Source organism: Notolepis coatsorum, assembly GCF_963971535.1.
Source record: "Notolepis coatsorum genome assembly, chromosome: 6".
NCBI lineage: Eukaryota > Metazoa > Chordata > Actinopteri > Aulopiformes > Paralepididae > Notolepis > Notolepis coatsorum.
In genome coordinates, this window is record NC_140170.1 from 160,565,184 (window position 1) to 160,577,856 (window position 12,673).

At 44.7% G+C, this 12,673-nt stretch overlaps 1 protein-coding gene across 1 annotated transcript in view; it reads right to left on the reverse strand.

Annotated features, from left to right (window-relative positions):
* Nucleotides 1-12,411, reverse strand: part of LOC311229713 (uncharacterized protein) — a gene marked incomplete at both ends in the record, with an annotated part of 33,475 nt that extends 21,064 nt beyond the window's left edge. Inside the window, one exon of the mRNA XM_084315788.1 lies at nucleotides 9,954-12,411. Within this exon, the coding sequence (XP_084171914.1) occupies nucleotides 9,954-12,411 (2,458 nt within the window). The remainder of the gene's footprint in view (nucleotides 1-9,953) is intronic.
* Nucleotides 12,412-12,673: the final 262 nt, after the last annotated feature.

The following is a 12,673-nucleotide window of genomic DNA, read 5'->3' on the forward strand; positions in this document are numbered from 1 at the left end:
CAAAGTGCTGTACAGAGGGTAGATACACATAGATACATATTGACAACAATCACACTCCGTTTTATGGGAGGGCACACAGGCAAACACATGAAACACAGGAAAACAGGGCCCCCATGGGTTCAGGTCAGTGAACGGGAAAGGCTAGTATGTAGAAGTGGGTTTTGAGCCTCGATTTGAAGGCATTGGTAATTTGGTACATTAACAGACAATATCATAATTAATGAATTGGCAATTAATACAACATCATTAATTACTTGTCAATTAATAACACACCATTAATTAATTGGCAATTAATACAACACCATTAATTAATGGATAATTAAGATGAATTAATTCATAATTGTGAATAATTATGAATACATATTATAATAAATTGTTAATACTTCACTACACTGTACAGTACATCAAAACACATCAACAGAAAACGTCGGATATGTATAAAACAAGGAACCATACGGCACAATCGATAGTCACAGAAGCGTAAACTCTAGGTCTTTAGGGGTGTTGTGAGTCACGCGTGTGGGCTCACATGCCTCCCTATGCAGCAGTAAACTTACATCTTTAGCCCTGTTTTCCCTCCATCACAGGACCCGATTCATCCGAATCAAAGCCAGGCCCCAGAGACTCCATCACTCACTCTCCTAGAAGAGTCTTCCCACCTGCAGAGACAGCTCCGGCTCCTCTCGCTCTAACGATCCAGCAAACAGAGGCAGATAGCGCCCTTCTAAACTAGGCTGATGAGCCTGTGTGTGTGTGTGTGTGTGTGTGTGTGTGTGTGTGTGTGTGTGTGTGTGTGTGTGTGTGTGTGTGTGTGTGTGTGTGTGTGTGTGTGTGTGTGTGTGTGTGTGTGTGTGTGTGTGTGTGTGTGTGTGTGTGTGTGTGTGTGTGTGTGTGTGTGTGTGTGTGTGTGTGTGTGTGTGTGTGTGTGTGTGTGTGTGTGTGTGTGTGTGTGTGTGTGTGTGTGTGTGTGTGTGTGTGTGTGTGTGTGTGTGTGTTTGACTGTATGTTACATATTTTTTGTTTGTGTGAGATCTAGCTGATGTTTTTTCTTTGAAGAAACTGTGTGGCTCACAACATCCCTACAAAAATAGGGAGCCGTGAGCTGTGTAAACCACAGACCACGTCAGGAAAATGATTATATTTATCATGAGAAATGACCTACTCAACTTGTACCTGGGTCTCTAATGGCAGAGCGGGGAGCGGAGAGCGGAGAGTCAAGCAGAATCTGATTTTACTCCTAAAGCACATATTAACGATAGTAAAACCTAGTATTCCTGTGGTTCTCTTGTACACACTAGTGATTTATAGCATTCCTGACGTTTCTTTTCACAGATACTACAGAATTACCACAGAATATCAGCATCTATATCTAGAATCTGTTGCACATGTTAATTTGTACATTTTGTACCCAGTTTAATCACCTGTACATTGTATATTGCTGTTGCACTTTACTGCTAAATTTGCACTCTGGTTGGACCCCAAACTTAGTTTTGTTGTACTGTACTTGTGCTGTATGATGACAATACATTTTAATCTAATCTAATCTAATCTAATCTAATATATATATATATTTTTTTTTGATATTTAAAGTTTTTTTTTATTTTTCTCAAACAAGACAATACATACACGACAAAACAAGACAAGAAATGATAATAATAACAATAACAAGGGGCGAGGGGGGGGGGGGGGGGGGGGTTGCAGAGCGTTACAAAGGTTCAGTAGACAAACTTATTCCAGATAGTGATCTAATAAAGTTCAGGGGACCTTGAAGGCCATCGGGCCTATCACTCTCTTGAAGAGACAGAGCAGCCTGTTCCATCGATAGCAAGTCCATGAAGTCCTTGCGCCAGTTCTCCATACTGAAGCAGTTCGGTTTGCGTTCTTTCCAGTTCATTAAAATAATCCGTTTGCATGCTAGAAAAGCCAGTGCTACAGTATTATTTACAATCTTTGCTTGAGCAGTGTCCATTTTTACACCCAATATACACATTATAGGGCAAGGATTAATGTCAATTTGGAGAGTAACTGACAGGTCCTCAGCAATGTCCAACCAAAATTTCCTAACAAGCGGGCAGTGCCACAGCAAGTGCATGAGCGTACCCTCTACTCCACACCCATGCCAGCACAATTTGGGTAGGGTGTGATTCATTTTATTCAATGTACAGGGTGTTATATAGGCCCTGTGTAGTATCTTTAATTGTATAATTTTATATCTAACACATTTTGATATTTTTGTACTATTCCTAAGTGCTGCTTCCCATTGTGTTTCAGATATGGATATACCCATGTCTCGCTCCCATTGGACTTTAGTTTGGGTATTGGTATCAGGGGTGGTTGAACATGATAGTTTATACATTGCAGAAACAATGCCTTTCCTGCCTGTAATTCCCCTTAATGTCTTTTCCATGACTCCGTTTGTTCCTATAGCTATGCCTTTAGACAACAATGATTTAATAACTGATTGTATTTGTAAATAAGATAAAAATTCTGTGTCTTTCAGCCCAAACTGTGTTTTAAGTTCATTAAAAGGTATCATATTTCCCCTTTCGATCACTTGGCCCACCTGTGTTATATTATGTTGTTGCCATACATTATTTTTAAGGATTTTACCTCCTGCAGAGAGCAAAGGGTTTTTCCATAATGGACATGATGGTAAGGAATATCCACTAAAGGTCAGGCGTTTATGTAAGATTTTCACTATTTCACATGAAAATTCTAAAAGCGGATTGTCCAGTCTGGGAGTGATTTTTGGGTTATACCACAACATTGAAAGAGATAGATCATTGTTATGTTCTTCTATAATTTGTTCTTCAAGCCATTCCCAGCTGCCAATCTGTCTCACACTATTGTAAGCCCACTGCAAGGGGTATCTTGAGTTATATGCTATGTAATATTGGTGGATATCTGGTAGTCCTATTCCTCCACTATTTCTTGGTTTTATAAGTTTTTTATGGCTGATTCTAGGTTTTCTGTTGTTCCATAGGAAGCCAGAAAATAATTTGTTTATTTCTTTGAACCAACTAGGAGGGAACTTTAAAGGTATAGAGGACATCAAAAAAGCTAGCCTTGGTAACAAATTAATTTTTATAATATCAGATCTGCCCCAAAGGGATAAAGGCAAGACTGTCCATCTTTTGATGTCCTCCTTTATATTCTTTAAAAGGTCAGATGTATTTAACTCAACCATTTTTTCAATGGGAGATCGGATTTTAATTCCCAGGTATTTAATTCCTTTTGGCTTCCAATTGAAAGGAGCAGAACCCAGATGTGATTGAAAAGTTAGGTTGTTAAGTGGAATAGCTTCACTTTTACTATAATTCACTTTATAGCCCGAACATTTACCAAATGTATCTATAAGCTTTAGCACTTGAGAGATGGAATGGCTAGGATTTGTTAGTGTTAATAATATGTCATCAGCAAACAGGCTGGCCTTATACTCACAACTACCAATACGAATACCACTGATTTCTTTATGAGCACGTATAGCACAGGCAATATATAATATAATATAATATAATATAATATAATATTTATATGGTACCACAGAGTACTACTTGGTACTGCATGGCATTACAGGGTACTACATGGCTTACATAGCTCTACATGGCACCACAGGGTACTACATGGCACTACAGGGTACTACAGGATACTACGGGGTACTACATGGCACTATGGGGTACTATAGGGTACTACATGGCACTACGGGGTACTACATGGCACTACAGGGTACTACATGTCTGCTCCTTTGCAGCACCACAAACATGGGAACTCTCTAACTCTTCCCCCCCCCCCTCTCCCCCCCCCCCCCCCCCCTCCCTCCCCCTTCTCTCTGAGTACCCGTCTCCTGGCGCTGACCAAGGTGATGGATGCCTCGGGGTCTTGGCCAAGCTTGTAGTGACTGCTCTACATGCACCTCCGAGGCATTGGATCAGTTATTCACCGCCGTCTGTCCGTGGTCCTGTCAACTGATTAACAGTCAACGCGGTTTCATTGCTGGGTTAAGTACTTCTATTCTATTCACATAATACGCTTACTTCATATATCTACTCCATTCACATATATGCCTACCACTTGTATCTATTGCTATGTCCGCCTACTACAATCTCATGAGCTGTCTAACGCCTGTCCCGTCTCCCTGTCTTCCTATGACTTGCTGTCCTGGAGTGTTGACCGGAGTGTTGGACGTCCCGTGACGAAGGCCGGGAGATTGCGACCCCCTCTGCGTGCCCCCCTGTCTTCGGAGGTCTCGTAGTGGTGACCGGAGTGCCGGATGTCCCGCGATGATGTCGGGGAGTTCGCGACCCTCTCTGCGCCACCCCCCTTCCCCCTGTCTCCGGCTGTCCCTGAGCAACGACCGGAGTGTTGAATGTCCCGTGACTAAGACGGGGAGGACGTGACCCTCTTGCGCCGCCCCTGTGCCTCAAATAGATCCGCTATCAACTCTATCTTTAATCTTTCAAAATGTTCAGTTGCTATCGCTATTAGCTCTATCTTTAATTTTTCAAAATGTACAGTTGCTATTGCATGCACTCATCTGTGTTTCACCACACACATGAGTGCATGCTTACCAACTGTCCGTCTGCAACACTACTATCACCGACATCTAAGAAGGGAGATCCCCCCTTGAACGGCCCTTCTAAGGTTTCTCTCCTCCACATTGCCTGTGGAGCTTTTTTTCCCTATTGTTAGGTTTTAGTGAGTTTTTCCTTACCTTCGCGTGGGGTATGTCTGGGAGTGCTTGCATTCTTTCATTTATTTGCATTCATCTAAAAAATGTTTGGACCCTATGGTGTTCTTGTTCTGTTCTTGACTTATTGTTATGTTGTCTTCTTGACTTGTTTAAAGAAGACCTGTACGGCCCATGGGGACATTAACGTGTGTTGTCGGGCCCTATAAATAAATTTGATTTGAATATAATATAATATAATATAACCTGATGTTGTGAATGGCTATACTGCATGTAAAGGCCTGTATACTGCTAGACATGGTTGTATTATGGATTTGGGTGCTACAGCTGTGTGAGAGGTGCATGTATACAGTAACTCTTTACGGTTCTGAAGTGATGCCTGAATGGCTTAATGTTACTACTTTATTATTATTATATATATATATATATTACCTGACTTCTATCAGCATGTGACTTGCAACACCAGAGGCGGTAACATCCTAGATCACTGTTACACGCAATTTAAAGGTGGCTACAAAGCTCATTCTGATAGTGGCTTTGGTAAATCAGATCACGCGTCCATTTTTCTTTCACCAATGTACAAACAGAGAATCAAAAGTACTCCTGTAGTCTCGCGAGAGGTGCAGAAATGGGATTTGACGTCAGAGGAGACGCTCCAGTCTGCGTTTGACTGCACAGACTGGAATGTGTTCCGCGACACAGATAACATTAATGTCTACACGGAGACAGTGCTGGACTATGTTTGTACTTTGGTGGAAGAAACAATCCCCACTACCAAAATGAGAGTTTACCCAAATCAAAAACCCTGGGTAGACAAATCCGTCCGCGAAGCTCTGAGAGAGCGCACCAAAGCATACAACGACGGCCTAGTGGCAGGCAACATGAATGACCACAAGGTGGCGCGATACAACGTAAGGAGGACAGTGTCAGAGGCCAAACGGCGCTACAGGGATAAAATTGAACTCCAGTTTGAACAAGCTGACTCTAGAGCTATGTGGCAGGGGCTCAAAACGATGACAGACTACAAAGGCGCCTCCCTCAAACTGAACAGTGACATCTCCTTAGCAAATGACCTCAATACCTTCTATGCGAGGTTTGATGCTGGTAATAACAACACCAGCTCACAAGCCACGGCAATGGGGGGGGGGGGGGGGGTCGGCTGCTGATGGAGGCGCAGTGTTCAGGGTAACAGAGCATGAGGTGAGGCGGACCTTTAAAAAAGTGAATATCAGGAAGGCAGCAGGTCCGGACGGCATCCCCGGCCGCGTCCTAAAAGTCTGTGCCGACCAACTGGCCCCAGTATTCACTGACATATTTAACCTGTCCTTAGAACAGGCTGTCATCCCCACCTGCCTGAAGAAGTCCACTATTATCCCTGTACCCAAAAAATCCAAGCCTGCTTGCCTCAACGACTACCGCCCTGTAGCTCTCACCTCCATAGCCATGAAGTGCTTTGAGAAGCTAGTAAAGGGCTACATCTGCTCCTCCCTCCCCATCAACATGGACCCCCTGCAATTTGCATACCGCCCCAACAGGTCCACGGAGGACGCCATAGCCCATGTGCTGCACACAGCAGCATCACACCTGGACAAGAGGCAGGGGAACTATGTGAGAATGCTATTCATCGACTACAGCTCGGCATTCAATACCATAGTCCCCTCCATACTCATAGCCAAGCTCAGGGACCTGGGCTTGAACTATGACCTCTGCCAGTGGGTCTTGGACTTCCTGACTGGCAGACCCCAGGTGGTGAGAGCAGGCAACTGCACCTCCTCATCCATCACCCTCAACATAGGGGCCCCCCAGGGCTGTGTTCTGAGTCCCCTCCTCTACTCCCTGTACACACACAACTGTGTGGCTCAGCGGAGTAGCAATACAATCATCAAATTTGCTGACGACACAGTGGTGGTGGGCCTGATCTCTGCCAACGACGAGAGGGCCTACCTGGAAGAGGTCAAGGTCCTGGCGGGATGGTGCCAGGAAAACAGCCTCTCCCTGAACGTCAGCAAAACAAAGGAGATGATTGTGGACTTCAGGAGGTCGGGGGTCAAGGACTACAGCCCCCTCAGCATCGACGGGGCACCGGTTGAGAGAGTCAACAGCTTTAAGTACCTCGGAGCCTACATATCCGAGGACTTGACATGGACCACACACATTGACAGTGTTGTGAAGAAGGCACGACAACGCCTCTACTTCCTCAGGCGCCTAAGGAAGTTCCAAGTCAGTCAGAAGATCCTTAAGAACTTCTACTCATGTACAATAGAGAGCATCTTGACCGGCAACATCACCTCCTGGTTTGGGAATAGCACTGCACAAGACCGAAGCAGACTACAAAGAGTGACACGTTCAGCCGAACGCACAATTGGAGGGGGGCTCCCCACCCTCCAGAACATTTACAACAAGCATTGCAAGGGCAAGGCTAAGAGAATCATTAAAGACTCCAGTCACCCGAACAACTGCCTCTTTGAACTGCTGCGGTCAGGCAAGCGATACCGGAGTCTCAAGGCGAGCACAGAAAGACTCAGAAGAAGCTTCTATCCCCAGGCCATCAGGCTGCTAAACGAACAATGAACACTACACAACAACAACCACCAAACGCACATAGCACACACATCCACACGCACACACTCACTTTAAACAAACACACTGTAGCACCCACTCCACACACTTTATAGCACACACCCACTTTAAACAAACACACTGTAGCACCCACTCCCCACACTTTATATTTATTGATGAAGGATTGCACTACAACTCGTACACCTTACTGTAAATTGTACCTCATCCCATTTCTGCTTTGCACTATATAGTACTGTACATTAGTACACTGCATAGTATTGTATATTATATGGTAACTCAGAACATTGTACATATGTCTATACCGAACACTGTGACCTCATTTTCTTCTTCTAAATTACATGCTATACTATGTTATTTGATACTATCTTGTCTAGCACAGTCTCTGGAGCGTAACAGTAAGAAGCATTTTGTATGAAAGTATTCTGTACTTCTGTATGACAACTATTAAAGAAACTTGAAACTTGATATATATATATATATATATATTTTTTTTTACAATATTCCAAATACCCCAGACATCATGTTTGTCAATGAAGATCACAGGGACGTGATTTTCCTTGATAGGATGTTCATTCAGTCTTTATATCGAACAAGCCTGCCTGGACAAACTGGCTAATTGGCCTGAAATGAGAGGCCTTGGCTATAATTGTAATTTGGAGGCCATGGCTTGTTCATAAACCTGTTTGTTGTTTAGTTTAGTTTAGTTTAGTTTAGTTCGTCTGTCGTTAGTGGCCTAAGAATTGCAGGCCTGTCAAGGAGAAGACAAACAGCAAATATACAGTAAAATGTAGTTCTAGCTCTGTTTAGCCAGACGGTGAGGTGCAGAAGAGGCTTTTTGTATCAATAGAATAAAGAAATGTTGAACCTCACTCAAACCTCAATATTAATATAATAAACTGTATTTGCATAGCACCTTTCATAAAGGGGATTGCAGTTCAAAGTTCTTTAGTCATATAAGTTCCTTGGGGGTACACCTGAATGTTACGATTAGTACGCTTCTTAGTCATGTTGGACCCAGATGGCAGAGTATGGATAGATGAGACCGGAGACAGCACTTGACGATTAACAGTTTACTTCAACACATACACGTACACACACACATGTAACATTTATCAATGACCGCGCCCAGCAGGGCAGGACAGACAGGACTATATACACAAGACTAATTGACAAGACACAGAGGGTAATTTACAAACAAGACACAGGTGTGGTAGACAGAAACAATAGAGCACAGAGTACTGGGAAAACAATAACAAACAACCAGACTAAAACATAATTACAAACCACAGACAGGGAAACACAAGACTAACACAGTGGAGACAACAATAACAACAACAACACAGATAGTACACATAACAGACACAACTGACAATAAACAATAATGAGTTGATGTGTGAGCTGATGCCAGATCGGCATCAGCCCACCGGTTGGAAATGATGACTGAGAGTTATTGTTATTGATGGGAGGTTGTGAATATAAATGTCTGGATCCTGATCCCATAGGACCAGGACCGGAGGAAGTGTTACAGTACCCCGCCCTCGAAGGTCGACTCCCAGGCGACCCAACAGGCCCCCCGGGAACGGGGAGGGTGGGGGGGACGGAAGCCGCATCAGCGAAAAGAGGAGGGGGGAGGACGGGGGTTCGAGGGACGGGGCCTGCGGGAACAGGAACGGGGGGAGGGGGCTGACGAGGAGGGCTGGAGCAGGGAAGGATGGGAGGAAGAGACGACGGCTCCGGAGCACGACCTGGGGCTGGGGTCTCCACGGTGGCGAGACCCCCCGCCGAACCCCGAACCGGAGGCTCCCTGGCGACAGGACGCGGTGCAGGACCCCCAACCGGGGTCCCTCCGGCAGCGGAATCCGACGTCGTCCTCCAGGTCTGCCATGGTGGTGGCTCGTTCTCTGGAACCTCCCAGGGCGGAGGAGACCTCGACCAGACCGGCGAGGAAGACCTGCGGTCCTGGGAACCCCTTCCCCTGGGGCTGTGGCGTCGGGATCCGCGCCCCGTCCCCGACGCTCCCCTGCGGACCAGGCGACTTCCCACCCAGGGATCCAGCACCTGGGTGGCCGCGGCGCAAGCACCCGACATCATCGGTGCCGCTGGCCCAGCCACTGCGTCCCATGGTGCCAGACCCAGAGCGGTCTCCTGGTCGGCACGCAGGACGGAAGCGCCCAGGATCCCGAGCGCGAAGCTGGCTCCGTCTCTCCTCTCTGCCGGGTCCAAGTTCGGCGCGGTCATTCTGTTGCTCTAACCCTGTTGAAGATGGTGTTTGAAGCTGGGGTTTTCATTAATTCAGCTTCAGTCACCTTGACCTTTGGTGTTGCTCTAACCCTGTTGGTGGTGCTTGAAGCCGGGGTTTTCATTAATTCAGCTTCAGTCACCTTGACCTTTGGTGTTGCTCTAACCCTGTTGATGGTGCTTGAAGACGGGGTTTTCATTAATTCAGCTTCAGTCACCTTGACCTTTGGTGTTGCTCTAACCCTGTTGGTGGTGCTTGAAGCTGGGGTTTTCATTAATTCAGCTTCAGTCACATTTATCTTTGGAGTTTCACTTCTCTGCCTCTTTACTGGGGCTCTGAGATGTCTCATTCTGTTGGAGTCTGACTCTGGAAACTCTTTGCTTGTCGCCTCTGATTGCTGACTGACTTTCATAGATGGAATTTCTCTCTTCAGTTCATCTAACTCACTCAGAAGGTTTTCCCTTTCTGTCATCTCCTCCTTCTGCTGCATTTTCAGGTGATCATTTTCAATCTTACTGTGTGAAAGCTCCAACTCCAGTGAAATCCTACTGGCATCGGCCTCGATTAATTTCCTATTCTTCTCGACAAGCTCTGTATCCTTCTCCTCTATCATTCCAACATATTGGTTCTTGTACTTTTCCATCAGTGCAACCATGTCTGCTATCTTGTTTTGAGACTTGAACTCTGCATCCTCTTTATTCTTGGTGGCTTCAGCAGTGACACGTTTGAGATTTTGTACCTCTTTATGAAGCTCTGATGCAAAGGTTGTTTTGGACCCAAGATCTTCCAGCCATTTTTGATGTTCTTCCTCATTCGTTCTCTTAAGATTGTCAAAGTCCTCTTTGAGATTATTGATCTCATGTTCAAGTTGACTGGTTGTATCGTTCTCTTTTGATATTTGCTTCTTAAGCATTTTATTCTCTTTCTGGCATTGGTCCCGGGTCTTAGATTCAGCCTCAAACTTTGCTTTGAGATTGCACAGCTTTGTTTCCACTGCTTTGATCTTCTTCTCCTTATTTTTGACCTCCTCCTGCAGATCCTCATTAGTTGCTTCAATGCTTTTTTGGAAGTTCTCAGTTTCTTGACATTGCTCCTGAATTCTGTTATTCAATGAGGTGACCTCCTCTCGTAATTGTTGGTTTTCCTCTCCAAGTCTTTTCCTTTCCTTTGTGATGTTTATCTCCTTTGCCTCACTTGCCTTCAGCTGTGCCTCCAGAGTCTTTGCTTCAGAGGACCCACTCTCAACCTGCTCTTGAATCGCCTTCTTCTCAAATTGCAGTTTGTTAAGACTTGACAATAGCTCTTCATACTTTACTTCATGCTGCATGATATGGGTCTTCAGTTGCTGCATCTCTAGGGTGCCTGCTTCATTTTTCTTCATCTGAATAGATAACTGGTCATTCATCTCTTGTACTTTGATCTCAGTCATATTTCCCTTTTCCTTTAAATCCTCGTGTGCCTTTACAGCTTCCTCACAGGCCCTCTCCAGTAGGTTATTTTCAGCAGACACTATCTCATGTTTGTTCTTGAAAAGCTGGGCTTCTTCATTTTTCCTTGCAAGATCAGCTGTGAGTTCCTGTACTTTGGTCACTGCATCTTCAATCTTCCTTTTCAGGGACTCAACAGCTTTTGATTTGATGTCCAGTTTGTTCTCAAGCATTTTGATCTGCTCATCTTTCTCAGCATTCTCCTCAGTGATTTCTCCCAGAACTGTGGATTTCCTCTCCAGTTCCTTGTCGATCAATGTGAGGTTAAGCTCAAGCTCCACAGCCCTCTTTATCTCAAGTGCCAGTGCATTTTGTAACTCCTGGACCAGGGCCTGAATCTCCGCCAGCTTGCCTGCTTGTTGTTCTTTAACTTTGTTGAGCTCATCCAAGCTTGAGTCTTTTTTGAGGATGATCTGTGCACACTCCTCCTTACTCTGTTCCAGGGCTGTGGCAATAGCGTCTCTATTTTCCTCAGTTTCTTTACTGAGCTGCTCTGCAATTTGCAGTTTTTGAAGAAGGGATTCCTGTTCATTTCTAGAGTTTTGTAGGAGTTGATAGTTTTGCTTTGCTGCTTCTTGCAACTGTTTGCAATTATCTTGGGTTTCATGAAGGTTGAGTAGGATTTCTTCAACTTCATTCTCCTTGTCCCTCAAGTTTGTTTGAAGTAATACAACCTCTTCCTGTTTCATGTTATGTTCTTGCTCAAATGTCTCTTTTAGATCTTCAAATTGCAGCAGGGCCTCTTTCACTTTCTGCATTTCATGTCTATCAGATTCTGCTTGAATTTGAAGGCTCTCAAATGCAACCATCATACTCTGAATACTCTGATTATTTTGCATGAAGAGGTCATGAGTTTCCTCTCGCTCCATTTCAAATAGATGCATTTTCTCTGCAGAGCGTTCAAAAGTATCTTTCAGTATATTACACAAGTTCCGTGTTGCACTGTTCTTGTTCCTCAAATCTGCATTTTCACTGATCTCTTCCTCTAGTTTTATGCTGAGACTTTCATTCCCAAACTGTAAGTCCTGAATGGCTTTGCGCTGAGTTTCAATTGTTCTTTTGTTGTCTTGAAGTCTCCGTTCCCTTTGAACAGTCTCACAGTCCACTTTGACTTTCCAAGAGTTTATTTTCTCAACTTCATCAAACAACTTTGAATACAGTTGTCCAGGTCTGCAATTAATCCCCTCTTTTTCCAAAGGGGCCACAATTCTCGTCTTGGGCACATCTGGTCTGGTAGGTTTAGTTGGCTCAATCATGCTTGCATTGGAAAAAGGTAGTGTACTGTAGCCCTGGTGCAAAGTGTGCATGAAACCTCCAGAGTGTCTAACAGTCTCCTGGGGTCTGACAGCAGATATCGGTCCTGAATTGACCCAGGGAGGCACCAACAGCTTGAAGTTGAATCCTCTGTCTCTCTCCATTCTGAAAGAGTTGATGGGACATTAACGTTAGCTAGCTAGCTAGTTGATGGGACGTTACCTAGCCAAGCTAACGTTAGTTAACGTCACGGTCAACACATACACGTACACACACACAGGTAACATTTATCAATGACCGCGCCCAGCAGGGCAGGACAGACAGGACTATATACACAAGACTAATTGACAAGACACAGAGGGTAATTTACAAACAAGACACAGGTGTGGTAGACAGAAACAATAGAGCACAGAGTACTGGGAAAAC